Here is a 16,375-nt window from a genome sequence, read left to right as displayed (position 1 = left end):
GACCCTGATGTAAACAAGACGAAAGTCTTTCTCTGGTCTGCATCCCCTTAACAATTGTATGTATTGAGCTGTACTGTACTGTACCCATTCTGCAATCTGTTAATAAACTTTTCAATCAATCAATCAAAGTACATTTCCCTTACCAAGATGGCCGCAGCCTGTTACCAGAGAAGCAATGGGCGCATGCGCACCGGAGGAAAACAAGGAAGTGGGACCGGTCAGTCAGCAATGCAAACAACATGATGACAGCTGCGTGCTATGTTGGAAAAAGTGACAGAATTCTGCACGAGTTTGTCACTGTAGTCTGGAGTCTGGACATTTACTGAATAGAACAGAGAAGAGAAGAGGACACATTGCATTGAGTCGATACGCATTCATTTGGCATAAATAAGCAAATAGGTCAGTTGTAGTCTTATTTATTTTTGTCACAAACGTTAGCTAGCGTGCTAGCCTCCTTGTTTGCCAATGTATTGCGCTTTAGAGGCGGCAAAGTTTTAGCTACACTTTTTAAGCTATTGAAACAACAGTTGCAGGCAGGGTGGTTGGCTGGTTGCAGGTCATCTTTGGTCTCTTCTTTTGAATCTCGAGCTAGCAATTCATCCAACAACAACCCCAAGTATTGTCTTAACAGTTTCAAGTTAATCTAATCAGCTGCTTATACATTTGAAGCATATATGATTCATAATTTCATATTGAATGTAGGCTATAACATATAGGCTAGATATGATTGTACCCTAGGTTCTAAGTCTTAAAAGTCTTTAAATATATATTATAGCTTCTCCTCTCCCAAAACAATGTACTTCTTCAGTACAGTATGCTGTGTGTATATACCACAAGGTTTCCCCTCCAATGATTAACCCATGCTTTGTTTTGTCTGACCTCAGTCTCTGTGTAAACAAAATGCAACCTGCGGAACATCCTGACATTGCGGCTGCTCAAACCAGTCAACATGCATTGTTACACAGGTTAGAACGAGAACTGGGTTACATTCCAGACAGCGGTACTGTACCTCCGGCTTGGCCAGTTGTCCCTATAGGAATGCAATTGGCAGTGTTTGCAGGTGGGAAGCCGGTGGGGTTTGACTGAGTCCTGGTTGTTACAACTCCTACTCCTATGGGGTGGGACTCTTGCTTGGTCAAGCAAAAAGGTGAAATGGTGAGGTTATGGAACCGCCTGGTCCAGCTGCCAAATGGCAGGGTGACAAAAAAGATTTTTAATTGGGACAGAGCACACTGTCATCCCTGGTCAAGAGAGATGTCCATGATTTTTTCTTCTACTGACTTGAGTATGATTTTTATGAACAATCTGCAGTGTAAGGTTCACATAATTAAAACAAAATTATCAACAATCCATCAGGATAAGTGGAAGGTGGAGATTTGGAAAAAACCTAAACTTAGAAAATATGTTGCAATTAAAAATGAGTATTTTACTGAACCTTATGTAATGTTAAACTTAAAGAGAAGACTGAGGTCTCTGTGTGCCCAGTTGAGGTCTGGCACCCTGCCATTGGCTGTGGAAGTGGGTAGATTCCAGGGTAAACCTGAGGAGGAGCGGTTGTGTGTTCTGTGTGATCTGGGAGTGGTGGAGGATGAATATCATTTTGTTTTTTATTGCCCTTTGTACACAGCTTTGAGGAGGGCTTTATTTGAGAAAATTCAAATTGTAAATCCGGATTTGTTTTGGCAGTCTGAGAGTTGTATGTTGAGTTGTTTTTTTGTGGAGGACATCTTCGGTTTTGCAGGATTTTTGGAGAAGGCATGGCACTTGAGACAAAACACACTATATAATTGTATTTGAATTCCTCTTGTTTCTTTGTTTATTTACATTGCGTACAGCTTGTGTTATATTACGTTTTTATTGTATTTTCTTATTCTTGTGGCCATCTTGGTCTATATGTCATTTGTTAAGTAATTGGTAAAGTATATTATTATATACTTATTGTTATGTGTCTTGTAAGCCCATATGGGCTGGGCATACACCTGTATGTAAGACACGAAAATAAAAAACATCAAATCAAATCAAATCAAACCTACTGGTCGGTCGGGGCCCCTGTTCAGCAGGGAGGGCATCTGGGGGAGATGGCATGAACCTCTGTGCGAGTTGCGCTCTCCCAGTGAAACTCCTCGCTGTCAGGTGAAAAGAAGCGGCTGGCGACTCCACATGTATCGGAGGAGGCATGTGGTAGTCTAAACACCCTCCCCAGACTGATAGTAGGGTAGTGCGTAGGGATGGGTACCTTTCACATTTGAACCGATACCGGTACCGGTACCTGTGAATCGATACCGGTACCCAACGGTACCTTTTTTCGGTACTTTAGTCTCAAGAAATTTTATCGGTCGTGAAAAAATATAATCCAAACTTCAAATAACTACAATTTTGACAGTTTTTGGCTTGCCATTGCTCGGACTGCTTTGTTGTTGAATCAAGTCAAATCCTAGGTAAGCATATATTGTGCGTGTGAACGTTGACTTTGGTATCTCACTTGATTCGATACTCGGTAGTACCGACGTGTTTCGGTTCGGTACCTCAAAAGTACCGAATTCGGTACCCATCCCTAGTAGTGCGACATAACAACAACCTTTTGGGGATGAGAGATAAAGTATAAGGCTAAATAAATAAAACGGGGAGATAACGTCTCAATGAGGATCTTCTGATACCGAATGTTTCTACCTTCTCCTCAATGTACAGCTCCTGTTCTGTGATGATGCCAGCACGTGGGAATGTGTCGTCTGGTGGTGGGATATCCAGCAACAAAGTCAAGTATTCAAGGCTTGCAGCGGATGACGATGGTTACATAGACCTACAGGTGAGAGATATATGTGACTTGATGAGCAGCAAGTCATGTCAACTTTGAAAGTAAATCCTTTCAACTTAAGCTAATTCTAATTACACTTCTCTACACCGCAAATTCGAAAATCGCTTTTAAACATTACAGAGAGTTTTCTTCTCTTATGACTATTTCTGCCGCACCTTAAACGGGAATGCCACCCATTTGAAGGATTCTCGTATGTTCTTCCTGTGCCCCAGGACAGGTTCAGTCAGTATTTGTGAACATGCACATCTCTCTCCTAAGGGGCCGTGTCCACAGCCAGCTTTTTATGAGTTGCCAGCTCCTTTCTGTCATTCATTTCTATGCTAAAGACGCGACAGGCGCGCTCCTTTTCCCAGCGCCGCGCCTCACGTTTTAGCGATCTCTGCGGCTAGCGTTTTTGGGCGGAGCGCTCCCAGCGCATAAAGTTGAAAATAGTTCAACTTTTGGAGAGGAGCGCCGCCCATCAAGGTCACTTTTTTCGACCGACCAACCAATCAAAATCGAGCAAGTGGCGGAGCCGCGAGACTCAAGCAGATTGAGGTCCAAGTTCTACAGTATAGGCTACTAAATTATTTCGACATCGACACACACTGCAAATTATTCTATCTATCATTCCAACTAAATACACAAGAAATGGCAGATGAGAGGCTAGAGCCATATGAAATCCGCGTTCACGGAATCGCGGAATTGAGCAATAAAAACGGAATCAACTGTAAACGTGGAATATTGCAGAATTTGCCCTAATCTGGACTGAAATTTCCGTGTTCGGGAGAACATGGAACGTTTGGTGCAACGCGAACACGACCGGGGACGCTACAGCGTGTTACACACAACACGCAGCAATTTCCAAGCGTCTAGCTGCTTCGGTGTGTTAACGTTAACGTCGGAGGAAATTCCACACTAAGCCCTAAATTCAGAGCAGCGCAGTATCCTAATGACTTGTATATGACCGGCGATAAGGTGTTTTGCAAATTCTGTCAACATGCCGTGGACTGGACTCGCAAAACACGTGCGAAGATCACTCTCCAAAAGCCATGTCATGAACACGGAAAAACACTGTGCTTCAAAACAGAGTAGGGTATATCTGCAGTGCCGCAGCCCCATACACACCAGCTCTCTAACGATGATCCCTGGTGATCACAATAGATACAGCTAGAGGGCGAGGCTAATCACTGACACTATTGTGATAAAATAGCTATGTAACATTGCAGTACATAAAGTACACAGGACTAGAAATGATAGCTTTTTGCTAAATCTGGTGCACCCATCTATTTGTTTAATGCAAATGATTGTCAGTACACACTGTCTTTTATAAACTAAACTAAAGGTGCCTAAATTATGCATTACTATATTTCATCACAATAGAATAGATATAGCTAGGCTACTTACATTGTGATAATGTCAGTAGTAGCTAGCTGTATCTATTGTTCGTTTACACTTGAAATGTGTATTTTTATTTTGTCACAATATTATTTGAAAAATATTGTGTAAAATTGAACTGTATTTCTGAGTTGCAGCACTTAAAAACATTAAATGGACTGTTATATCTTATTAAATTGTGGACATTTATTCATTCCCACTTATTAGACACTATTTCTGGTGGTAAAATGAGCGTACAAAGCAAAATAGAGAATTCTGAAATATTAAAACGAAAAAAAAACGGAATTTGGAATTTCTTTTTATGGAATTTGGAAAAAAAATCAAACTGATTTCATATGGCTCTATGAGAGGCTAATTGTTGCGGTGTCAGACAAATGGATTAAATGTGTAATCCCAGCGCTCTGGAAAAACGCTATGGAAACCCATGCATATTTTTGATTTTCAAAGCGGTCCACCTTGAAAAAAACGCTATCTGTGGACACTGCCCCTTAGGCTAGAGATCCGAAAGGGAACCCTCCCATCGGTCATGTAAAAGCTGGGGCTGCTCCATACAAAGAATGAGCCTCTAATATTAGATTATAAGCCTACTTTGAGTGTAAACTCACACACACATTTTATGGCCTCATAAATCAAGCTACTGCCACCTTGATTCACTGATTCTATTGATTCAATAAAATCTTAATCAGAATATATATATCTAATCAATGTTATTGATTTTATAATTTGTTGGAATGCCAATGATTGTGACGTTGTGATGTATTTCTTGATAATAAAAAGGTTTAACTCAATTAAAGGTTCGATATCTTGGATATCATGTTTTGAGTGTAATATCAAACTGATGAACAGCAATGGTATTTTTGTACTGCCTTTTCGGTTCTCATTGACCTAGAATGCCAACATGATCCAACACTGTACTGTAGTCTGTACCCATTCTGCAATCTGTTAATTAAAGTTTTCAATCAATCAATCAATTACACATAACAGTGAGCTGTTAAAGGATCACCAACATTATGGGAGATACGCTTACCATCTTCTCCAGATTCAGCCGAGAAGATGGATACCAATTTCCTCTCTGTACGTTCAGTAGAAAGCTATCCAGCTGCAAGCTAGCCTTTGCTAGCCTTTGACTGTTGGTCAAAAACACCTCTCCCGGAGTTTTAAGCTAGGCTAGTGGTCCGTATCCGCTTCCATTCATTTATGCTGTGCTAGGCTAGCTTGCAGCCGGATAGCTTTCTACTGAACGTACAGAGAGGAGATTGGTATCTATCTTCTTGTCTGACTCTGGAGAAGATGGCGAGCGCATTTCCCATAATGTTGGCATGTTCCTTTAATCACAAACACTAAATCCGTAGTTTTGTCTTATTCTCCTCACTTCTGACAGTTTAAGAAAAGCCCTCCGAAAGTTCCATACAAAGCAATTGCCCTGGCGACATTCCTCTTCGTGATTGGCTCTGTACTGATTATCATCGGGGCCCTTCTGTTATCAGGATCCATAAAGGTTGAGGTGAGTTCTTGTCATTTTAGCCCGGAGACCCCCTGTGTTGAGGGCAGGTAGTTCCTGTGACCCCAAAGTTTAAAAACAAAAAGATAAGCGTACGTTGATGTTTACTGTGTGAAAAATACTGTATCATTCCTCAGCAGGATCAGTCCATCTGCTAGTTACTGCAGTGGATAACATCAAGGCTCTTATCTCAAAATGACAGAATCATTATAAGATATTATTACAGTCATTTTAGATTCCCTAATTTTAGATAGGAAAAATGTATGGACTATAATGGAAATTCTTACTCTTAAGATTGGCAAACCAAAGCACAAGCCTACCTCATGTACACACATCATAATCCATTTCATAACATGGACTGCAACAGACCCGGCGCCATGGGCGGGCATTAGGGGGCCGGGCCCGCCCACTGAGTCAGCTGTGCAATATCGGTATATCGGTATCGGTAAAAAAGCCAATATCGAGCATCCCTAGTCTTTACAGAACATCGCCTTAGTATGCTTCATCGATGCAAGGCCAATTTAATTCAGTTGGCATTTGAGAAGGACTTAACAAAAAAGTTTAGGAATGAGTGGAGGGGCAGTGTTTTAAGAAGATTTCACTCTGTCCCCAAACACCGCTTGCCGCTCTACTAATGATGGTGAGTAGCCTGTGGAGGAATTTTGTTTGCTTTTTTATGCACCTTATTTGTGTCAGTTCAGTTCAGTTTGTCAGTGAATTCAGAAGTGTTGAATAAATGGAGACTTTTCAAAGATATAGAATAGAAATGTATTATCCTGAGGGAAATTTGACACTGCAAATCACTCAACATTAAACATTTAGACAGAACAAGTCACGAATAAGAATAACAAAACAAATGGCCTAAGAATATAATAAAATGAAATAGAATAAAAATAGAATAAAAGATACAGTAAATAAATACAGTAAAAATATACTGAAGTCTACAGTAGGTGTAATATTGCACAGTGCTGTTTAAAAAGTAAGAGTCCAGGAAGATGGTAACTGTCACTCTGTGCTCAGTGATGCATTGTATAGTCTGATGGCTGTCGGAATGAAGGACTTCCCGTGCTGTTCAGTGCTGCATTTAGGTAGTGTGAGCCTATAACATGCTCCTTCCTGTCAGCCAAGTCTGTGTATAGTGGGTGGGAGGGGTTTTCCCTGATGGCCTGGAGCTTAGCAAGGTTCCTCCTCTCCGCCACCCTTGCTAGAGTCCAGCTCCACCCCAACCACGCTACTGGCCTTCCTGACCATCTTATCCAGCCTGTTTGTGTCCCCTGCTCTCAGTCCGCTGCCCCAGCAGGTCTGTTATATATATCCGTTCAGTCTGTTTTTGTATAAGTGAATGTTCTTAAGATAGAGAGAAATTAGATTTTTCAATGGCCTCTCTGCTGTTTAGTTCAGCACCGTGGGCAGCGCCAAGCAAGCCACAGCGCCGTTGTCCCAGCTGAAACGTATAAAAGGGAACCTGTGTTGAAAAACCATTGTTTTTCCCAACCACGCTACTGGCCTTCCTGACCATCTTATCCAGCCTGTTTGTGTCCCCTGCTCTCAGTCCGCTGCCCCAGCAGGTCTGTTATATATATCCGTTCAGTCTGTTTTTGTATAAGTGAATGTTCTTAAGATAGAGAGAAATTAGATTTTTCAATGGCCTCTCTGCTGTTTAGTTCAGCACCGTGGGCAGCGCCAAGCAAGCCACAGCGCCGTTGTCCCAGCTGAAACGTATAAAAGGGAACCTGTGTTGAAAAACCATTGTGCCCCCCCCCCCCCCCCCCCCCCCCCCCGAGAACATTTTATGCCCTCCCACTAATTTGTTTCTGCAGCCTGGTCTGGACTGCAACACATGACTTTGGTTTATAATACATCTTTGAAACAGTGAGGGTTACAGTAAATCAGTATGCAAGACTGCCACCTGGTGGCAAAGGTAAATAGTTGTTAGTCCTGTATTTGCCCCCTAGGACTGTTCCTCTCTCTGGGAAATGATAATTGTATTGCATGTAATCAGATCCAGGTGTATTGTCAGTGCAACATTCCACCAACTTTTGGCATTGAGACGATGATGGTGTAGTCCTGTCTGGTCACATGGAGATAAGTAAACCAAGACGAGACAATAATCCCTAGTAAGATGCTCTGAGTACATTAGAGCCTGGGTAATGCTTCCTCTAGCACAGTCATTACGTAGTATTCTTGTGATTCAAGATTCAAGAGTTTTATTTGTCACATACAGTACATACACAAGACATGCAGTGAAATGTAGGTGGCCATGCCCGCCTGGAATGTGCAAAAATACAAACATTAAAATAAAAAAATAGACATGATAAAAAAGTAATACGAATAAAATACAGTACTAAACATAAGAAGTAATAAGTAATACTATACAAATATACAGTGTATTTAGAATATAAAATATGTGCAAAGATGTATACAGTAGTTTTTTTAAGGTGACCTTTTTTGTTGTGAATGACGTTTGTCCAGGTGAACGGCCACAGAAGTTGTTTCTGTGTGGGCGCTCTGTCTCTCAAATGGAAGGAATTATGTAGGTGTATAATGTGCGGTCATTTGTTTTTCCAGCATCCGGACCGCACCATCCCTGTCCTTATCATCGGGGTACTCGTCTTCCTTCCTGGATTCTACCACCTGAGGATCGCCTACTACGCTTCCAAGGGTTACCGCGGTTACTCCTATGACGACATTCCAGATTTTGACGACTGAGCCAATCAGAAGTGACTGAGGTTCAGCTGTTTGCCATCAGCGGGTGGTCAGCAGAGTGTTACAGCAGTCAGCATGGGACTGAGGCCAGCTGTTTACATTGAGTTTCTACTGGACTCATTCATTGTATCAACAGAGTGGCTTAACTGACTTGTCGTCAATCCGATTCTGCAATGGAACCCATGTCTACTGTCTGTTGTTTTTCTGCAAAAGCAGATATTTCCTAAAGTCTCCCAAGACTTTTGGACAGTCATATTCCTTTACCTATATTAAACGTCGGTCTGTCTGTCTTTCTGACTGACTGACTGACTGTCTATCTATCTATCTATCTATCTATCTATCTATCTATCTATCTATCTATCTATCTATCTATCTATCTATCTATCTATCTATCTATCTATCTATCTATCTATCTATCTATCTATCTATCTATCTATCTATCTATCTATCTATCTATCTATCTCTGTCTGTTACAGAATTACAACTAGGGATGTACTGATACAGGTATTGGATATTGGACCAATACCATTGGGAGAAGTTAAACACGATGAAAACCTGATACCAAGAACCGTGTGTAACGTGTCGGACATCAAAGTATGTTCTTGATGTTCTGCATTTTTTAGACATAGAAAGATGTTATATTTCTCTAATGAAGAAAGATAAATTATACATCAATCATTTTTGTCAAATGGCCCCAAACTAATGGTCTCTAAGTCTATACTATTCAGTAAAACCAGTGGATCGGGTCAAAACTCTGCATCGGACAACAATTTCAAGTTTTGGTACTCCGCATCGGTAGGGGAAAAGTGACATTGTCCCTATTTAGAACCTAGAAGTCCCATTATGGTGGAATTGACATTTAAAAATCATTTGAATTGTCAGGCAGTTTTCTAATCTGCTTGTTTATTCTCTCCTCTGCTGTTTGTCATGGAGTACCCCCCCCTGCAACAATGCCTGAAGCACTTTTAGAGGATTGGAATGATAAAGTGTATTGTGAGTGAGCCAATCAGTAGAGAGGTCGGTGCTTCCAGTGTAAGACTATCAGACGAGATGCTTGCCAGTCAAAAGAAAGTCTTAGTCGAATAGTCATAGGATTTGTCGGCTAATTGATTAGTTGATTTGATTGACAAATCTGTAAAATTGCGTTTCCCACACACAATCATGCAAAGGGCCCCCTAGTGCTTACCAGAGATGTGCTTATCATTCTTTCAGGAAATTACTCTTTCAACATGGGGAAAAAAGCATCAAAATCAACTAATCGATTAACACATTCAGAGCCATGCCCCTATGCCCAAAATAGGCTGTTCCGTGCCAGCGCTTTAGTCAATGGGAGGATGGGGAAATTTGCGAACGCTTAAACTATATCTTAAATTATGGCTATGGGTCTAATACACCCGTCGCTTATCAATGACTTGCTTGCAGTCAACATGTACGAAACGGATTGTTTTTTCATCAGTACATTTCCGTTTTATACCGTTTTGAATACGAGTATAGTTTTGGAGAGTTCTAGTAATTCCAGAGAAATTCGCGATAATAGCTCTTTAGTGGAATACACAAAACACGTTGTTTTTCGGCTGATTTATGAATAGTTTTCAAATAAACGCTAGATTATCGATAGTATTTGTGTCCTTATACACGCTAGAGAAGCGGGCTGAAAAATCGATTATCCATGACCTGGTCAGCGCTAACATCACACACACACACACGCTGCGATGGCGGTGATAGGAACATCTGATTACCCCAAGACTCGTAACATCAATTCCTTACCTCACATCAGATGTTCTGCAAAAAGATTAATCCAATTCCTGATCGCCTTTCCAAATATCGATCGGGTTTATTGATCCAACGTTATAGTCCGAAACACATAATCGACGCTGCTCTGAGGGTCCTCAGTCAATCTGGTAACACGATACTGCATGCCAGAGAAGCAAGACCCGGACCGGAGTTATTTTTTCGATGCACATTTCCAGTCAATCCAATCCAATGATGTGCAATACCATCCGGGAGACGATAGGCGGCTGTATTTGCCCTTTTGCAAGCTCAGACCCATTCCCAATGATAACATCAGGTTGGATGGCGAGTTAACCTGACTAATCTCGTGGTTGGCACTGAATGAGTTAACAATGTCGACAAACAAAGACTGACGTATTCAAAGGGGACCGCCCTAGAGCATTATTATTACATCGTTGCTTCCAAGTTATCCACGTTCGTGTACAGTAGTATCACTAAGTGCTATTTTGCACCGTAGCCTAGACGCTGCATAGTGCATATTTAATGTATTTATGGATGACGAGATATATATGCATATCTCTGTATGCAACGCTTGGTAGATTTATTCTAAATGATTATCTTTACAATGTTATCCAAAGATTTGTGACGTTTACCAAGTAGAGTATTTTCTGAATAGATTGTTTTAAATGTTACATTATTTATGCATCATACTGTTGTTGGTCAATGATGTTTCTTTTGTTTTTGAATAACAATTGTGAAAATACAGTTTTTGTCATGCATCTTTATTTATATATAGCTACTTATGCATCTGAATAGCATTTGCTTACAAAATAAAACAGTTGCCTTGCCTGCAGCTATGTTATAATAATGGCTCAAGTTAAAAAGTGTTATTTTGTCTTTTGGTCTTGCCTGCAACATTTGGTAAAGGACACCCTCTTGTGGTCGTAAGGACAACTCATAGCTGACACTGGGTTTGTACAAAGAACTTTATCCTCCCCACAGTCAATTATCACGTGGACATTTTGACGTTGGTAAGTAATGGAGTAGTTCCAATATAATTGAGAAAACATACAAGTTACTACTATGCCTATGGTCTATTCACACAGAAAAAAATGCCAATTTACAGTAGCAGGAAGTAAAAGTGTGTGTGAGCTGATTGGCTGCTTGGGTTGAGACGGCAGGGGTGGAGGTGGGGGGGCAACAGAGCGCAACGCAACAGTCATCAGCGCAGCGCAACAAGTGCGTCGGTCCTACATCACGAAACACCTGTTGACGGTGAAAGAAATCGATATTTTGAGGTCGATCGGAATAACCTATACTGTTACCGGCCCCGGTTGCCAACATTTGACAAACTTTGTGTTGAAGTTGGAGTCCAACTGTTGGACAGAGGAATGACACGAGAATCGAGGGATGTCTTTGAAAGGGAAGCCATAGCCGACCCTTCGTAACAGTCACACAGCCAGGTATGAGGACAATAATGGTATATCTATTCTAGACTATCTATGATAGATGTAGCCTATTTCACACGAGTTCAAAGCTGCATTATTTGTGCAATGTCAAAACAGCAGCATACTGTACGTTTTACTAAAGGCCCATACCAATTTTGTATGAAAGTGATATGGTTCAGCAGTGTACCTGTGTAATGCTGCCAGCTACGTCTTGCATTTATTATTTTAGGCTATGTTAGAGATATAGGGTATTTCTCTTCAATTCCCTAGTGATAACTACTAGTAAGCTTATTCTTACTTGTCATTCTCAGAAGGTAAGACAAATGTTTAGAACAACGTGCCTCATTTATCAAGCAAAATACACAAAATATGTCTACAAATACCGTATTTTTTATTTATTTTATTTATTATTTTTAAATATACACACTCGAATTATTTTCTACTTACAATTAGCAGGTATTTGTGTTTTAACACTTAATTCACCCTTGTATGTTCAGGTCTGTGGGACCCGATTTCAATGTTTACTAAAATAGAAATGATACAATTATAATTATATATTCTTCGTTTAAACCTGAGACTCATTGACCTTGACTAATTTTATGGGAATAATATAATAAAACATTTTCATTGAGTGCACAGTACACTGCGCCCCCCCCCCATACATCTATTACATGCTGGTGTTCTTGTCCACAAGTGTGGAAATTGTAGGTGAAAACAAGTAAATATGGTCAAATTAAACTAAAAGGTTCACTGTGTACCTTCACTGTCTGCCTCCACCTTGTTTCATTTAGATTTTTCAAGATAAACATGATTTATTCCATTAAAGTCTTGATTATAATGGATTTCTTTGTTATAACATTTTATAACAAAATAAACACTTTTATTATATGAGCAAAGGTAAATGGGAAACATTAACCATAAAGGCTGTCTAGATTGCTTGTAATTGTGATACGTGTTATGCATTGTTACATACATTGTTATGGCTTTATTGTTTTAAAATCCCATTAATGTTGTGGGTCCACGAGACCCACGGACCATCATTGGGTGAGTAAAAAAACGGTTAAGTTAGGTTGTTGCATAATATTTGATCAACTTTACATCTTTTGACTATACTCATTTATATGTCTATTCATAAATAAGACCCACTGTGCTGGTGATGTGGAAAAAGCAACAACACAGGCCACAGGAACTGTTATTGTCCAAAAAAAAATACCTGAAATGTAACAGTGCATTGTTACGAACTACAGGGCTATTTTAAAACTTCAAGTAGAAATAGGGAATCGGGGCAATTGGTTTACGGTACCGTGGGTTTAACTGGCGGCTTACATGGATCCCCCTATAATCCCTTTATTTCATGCCTTTCAAATGAAGCAGGAGTCTGCCGGCTTTTGTGTACAGTGCACTGTTGTTCAAACAGCTGCATTAGAAGAGATCAGAGAGTCACCCATGTGGACGGTCTTTTATCCTATCCAGTGGTTAAGATGAGAGAGAGAGAGAGATATAGAGAGGCAGGGAGAGGGAAAGAGAGAGGCAGGGTCCGGGGGAGGGAGAGAGAGAGGCAGAGAGAGAGAGAGAGAGAGAGAGAGAGAGATAGGCAGAGAGATAGGCAGAGAGAAAGAGGCAGGACTGTGTCAACTAAACTTCCTTCACGTTACCGTGCCATTTAAAACCAGTTCATGAAGGAGCCGTTATCACATTGTTTTCAGCTTTATAGAATCCAAGGCCTCTCTTGAATGGGCCCCGCACGCTAGCAGGGCGCCAGGGTTGACAAAGCAAACACACTCTGGATTGATAAAGCAAGTGTACGCACTGTGCAAATGCGGAATAACTTGTGCACGGTGGAAACGCTTGAAAAGGCACATCACCAACACAGAAAGATGTTTACTGACAACGTCTTTCACATTGTAGAGGAAACCTCCTGAAATAAACCAAGTAATATAATTCTCCAGTTGAGCTGTGTCGTGGTGAGTTTGGCTCAGTGGCTACAGTAGCTTCCCCCCTTATGTGCAAATTTGCCTAAAACATTATATTTTCATTGACTTCCTATTGTGCTTCTGGGTGAGGTAGAATATAATGGATCATATCTTCAGAAACCTCAGAATTCTTGCTGTTTCATTTGGTTTAATTTGGTTAGAAATATAAGATAAGGGCCCCATGAACCTTAACTCATTCACCGCCAGTCACGATGATAGTCGGGTTAACTTGGCTTGAGCACCAATCACGGGTATAGTTATTTCTTTTATTAGCGATTTCCATTCATTTTCATCCATCCAGCCTGATGTTATCGTTGGGAATGGGTCTGAGCTCGCAAAAGGGCAAATACCGCCACCTACGCCTTCCAGCTGGTATTGCACTCCATTGGGAATGGTGTAGTTTCTTTTCTGGGATGATCCGAGCCGTGCGGGCGGGGTTTAAATACTCAGGCGAGGTAGGCCTCAACAACGATGGCATGGAACAGTAACCCCGACCGCCCGTCAGTGTGTAACGCTCGATAATGTGGTACGGACCTCCACGAGCAGTATTTGGAATGGCGATCAGATAATTGGATTATTTCTTTTGCATTACATCAGATACAAGGTAAGAACACTATATATAAATTTGATCGTTGATCTGATATTTATTTCTATCCTGATCTGTGTGTGTGGCTGTGTGCCGTTGAGTGCTACGAGGCTCTTTTCATTCTTGCACGAGGAAGGATAATAATGATCTAGCATTGATTTCAGGAAGATTCGATTATCAGGCGAAAAACTACCATGTGTTTAGTGTATTCCACTAAAGGGCTATTATCGCGTCTTTTCCTGGAATTACTAAGAATCACCAAAACTATATTCATATTCAAAACGGTATAAAACGGAAATGTACTGATGAAAAAACAATCCGTGACTGGAAGCAACTCACTGATAATCGACGGGTGTATTAGACCCATAGCTATAATTTAAGATATATTTTAAGCACTCGCAAATCTCACAGTCTCCCCATTGATTAAAGCGGTGGCGTTCTAGACCTATATTGGGCATATCGCTCCGGCGCTGAATGAGTTAAAGGAACAGGCCAACATTTTGGGAAATTAGCTTACCGTCTTCTCCGGAGAGAGACAAGAAGATAGATACCAGTTTTATCTCTGTGCGGTCAGTAGAATAGAATAGAATAGAATAGAAATTTCCCATGGGAAATTTGACACTGCAAATCGCTCAACATTTAAACATTTAAATATTTAGACAGAACAGGTCACGAATAAGAATAATAAAACAATCAAATCAAGTTGCCTAAGATAAGAGTAGAGTAAAATAGAATAAAATGGAATAAAATATACAGTAAATAAATACAGTAAAAATATACTGAGGTCTACTCTACAGTAGGTGTAATATTGCACAGTGCTGTTTCAAACTAAGTCCAGGAAGATGGTAACTGCCACTCTGTGCTCAGTGATGCAGTGAGGCACAGTGATGCATTGTATAGTCTGATGGCTGTTGGAATGAAGGACTTCCTGTGCCGTTCAGTGCTGCATTTGGGTAGTGTGAGCCTGGCACTGAACCTGCTCCTCCTGTCCACCAAGTCTGTGTATAGTGGGTGGGAGGGGTTTTCCCCGCGGCCATGTCCGCTTCCATTCATTGTGCTAAGCTAGGCTAACGTGCAGCCAGATAGCTTTCTACTGAACACACAGAGAGAAAACTGGTATCTATCTTCTTGTCTCTCTCTGGAGAAGACGATAAGATAATTTCCCAAAATGTTGGGGGGTTCTTTTCAGGTCGCCTATGAGTGTGATAGCTGCTTGCTGTATTTCCCCCGTCCTCACACTGATATAAAGACACATTGAATTCTTTTTTTTTGATCAAATTTTTTTATTGACATTCTCACGAGACAAGACAACACATTAACCACAATCACAATACATAGAACTTCACAAGAAAATAACAAAAACAATAATAATAATGACTAACAATTATACAGACAAAAGAAAAGAAACCAGAGTTCAACCTACTAAATTAATTCCAAGGGGTACTATCTAATAAATGGTCTTTCCCAGTGTTCAGTCCCGATTCCCGGCCGTGTGACCCCATATTAATAAAACGTACATCTCCAACCCACCACAAGGACCATTTTTTGGGGGAACACGACCTGAAACCAGAGCAATGAACCTTCATGAAAAAACAAAAACCTGTAGGTGTTCCATAGACTCACAGAGACCGTGTAAAAGTGGCCAAACAGTGAAGAACTAGTTAAATAGCTGCCCCCCCATAATATCCCCAGCTAAACTCAAGATGACAAGACAAGGGACAAGACAGACAAAAACACTTCCTCCTCCCCCTCCCAAGAGACCGCCGGACTCACCCGAACACGCACCCCAACCCCGCTCAGCCGCACACTGCGGTCTTTACCTTCTCAGCTGCTGCGAACCACAGGTCAATTCCAGCCTGTCCCACCCCAATCACCCGGGCTGTGGATATCTCAAGATAAATCACATCCAATAGAGTTAGGGACCAGTTAATCATTGTAAGCTTCTCAGGCTCCTTCCATCTCATTGCTATTAGCTTCTTCGCTGCTGTGACGCCCGCTAGGACAACCCTTTTCAGTTGTACGGACGCGGGTAGTGTCGTTATATCGTTCAGGAGTAGCGTAACAGCTGAGAATGGGATAGTTAAGCCACACAGATCTGAAAGTTTGTCCGTTATTGACCTCCAGAAGCGGGCCACTGGTGGGCAATCCCAATACATATGCATATAAGTGCCAGTGGCCTTTTGAGAGCACAAAGTGCACCGAGAGTCGGTTATCAGTCCCATAGCAAATAGCTTCCTA

The 16,375-nt window shown here is 41.0% G+C and overlaps 1 protein-coding gene across 2 annotated transcripts; it reads left to right on the top strand.

The window, feature by feature from the left end:
* The first annotated feature begins 241 nt into the window (after nucleotides 1-241).
* On the top strand, nucleotides 242-10,992 carry tmem230a (transmembrane protein 230a). Of its 2 annotated transcripts, XM_084324737.1 has the most exons (5): nucleotides 242-399; nucleotides 885-965; nucleotides 2,689-2,806; nucleotides 5,574-5,696; nucleotides 8,262-10,992. In XM_084324737.1, the coding sequence occupies exons 2-5, from the start codon at nucleotides 901-903 to the stop codon at nucleotides 8,400-8,402; spliced, it is 447 nt and encodes a 148-aa protein (XP_084180863.1). In that variant the 5' UTR covers nucleotides 242-399; nucleotides 885-900; the 3' UTR covers nucleotides 8,403-10,992. The 2 variants fall into 2 exon arrangements, with proteins under 2 accessions (XP_084180863.1, XP_084180864.1); XM_084324738.1 differs by lacking the exon at nucleotides 885-965.
* The last annotated feature ends 5,383 nt before the right edge of the window (nucleotides 10,993-16,375 follow it).

Source organism: Notolepis coatsorum (genome assembly GCF_963971535.1).
Source record: "Notolepis coatsorum genome assembly, chromosome: 11".
Lineage (NCBI taxonomy): Eukaryota > Metazoa > Chordata > Actinopteri > Aulopiformes > Paralepididae > Notolepis > Notolepis coatsorum.
The sequence above is the reverse complement of the archived record's forward strand: the minus strand, read 5'-3'. Positions and strand labels throughout refer to the sequence as shown.

Excerpts from the sequence above, each read along its gene's own strand:
- tmem230a (XM_084324737.1), top strand. The coding sequence starts at position 901 with ATGCAACCTGCGGAACATCCTGACATTGCGGCTGCTCAAACCAGTCAA. Across the intron at positions 966-2,688 it reads CAACATGCATTGTTACACAG|CTCCTGTTCTGTGATGATGC; the intron begins GTTAGAACGAGA and ends CTCAATGTACAG. Across the intron at positions 2,807-5,573 it reads ATGGTTACATAGACCTACAG|TTTAAGAAAAGCCCTCCGAA; the intron begins GTGAGAGATATA and ends CACTTCTGACAG.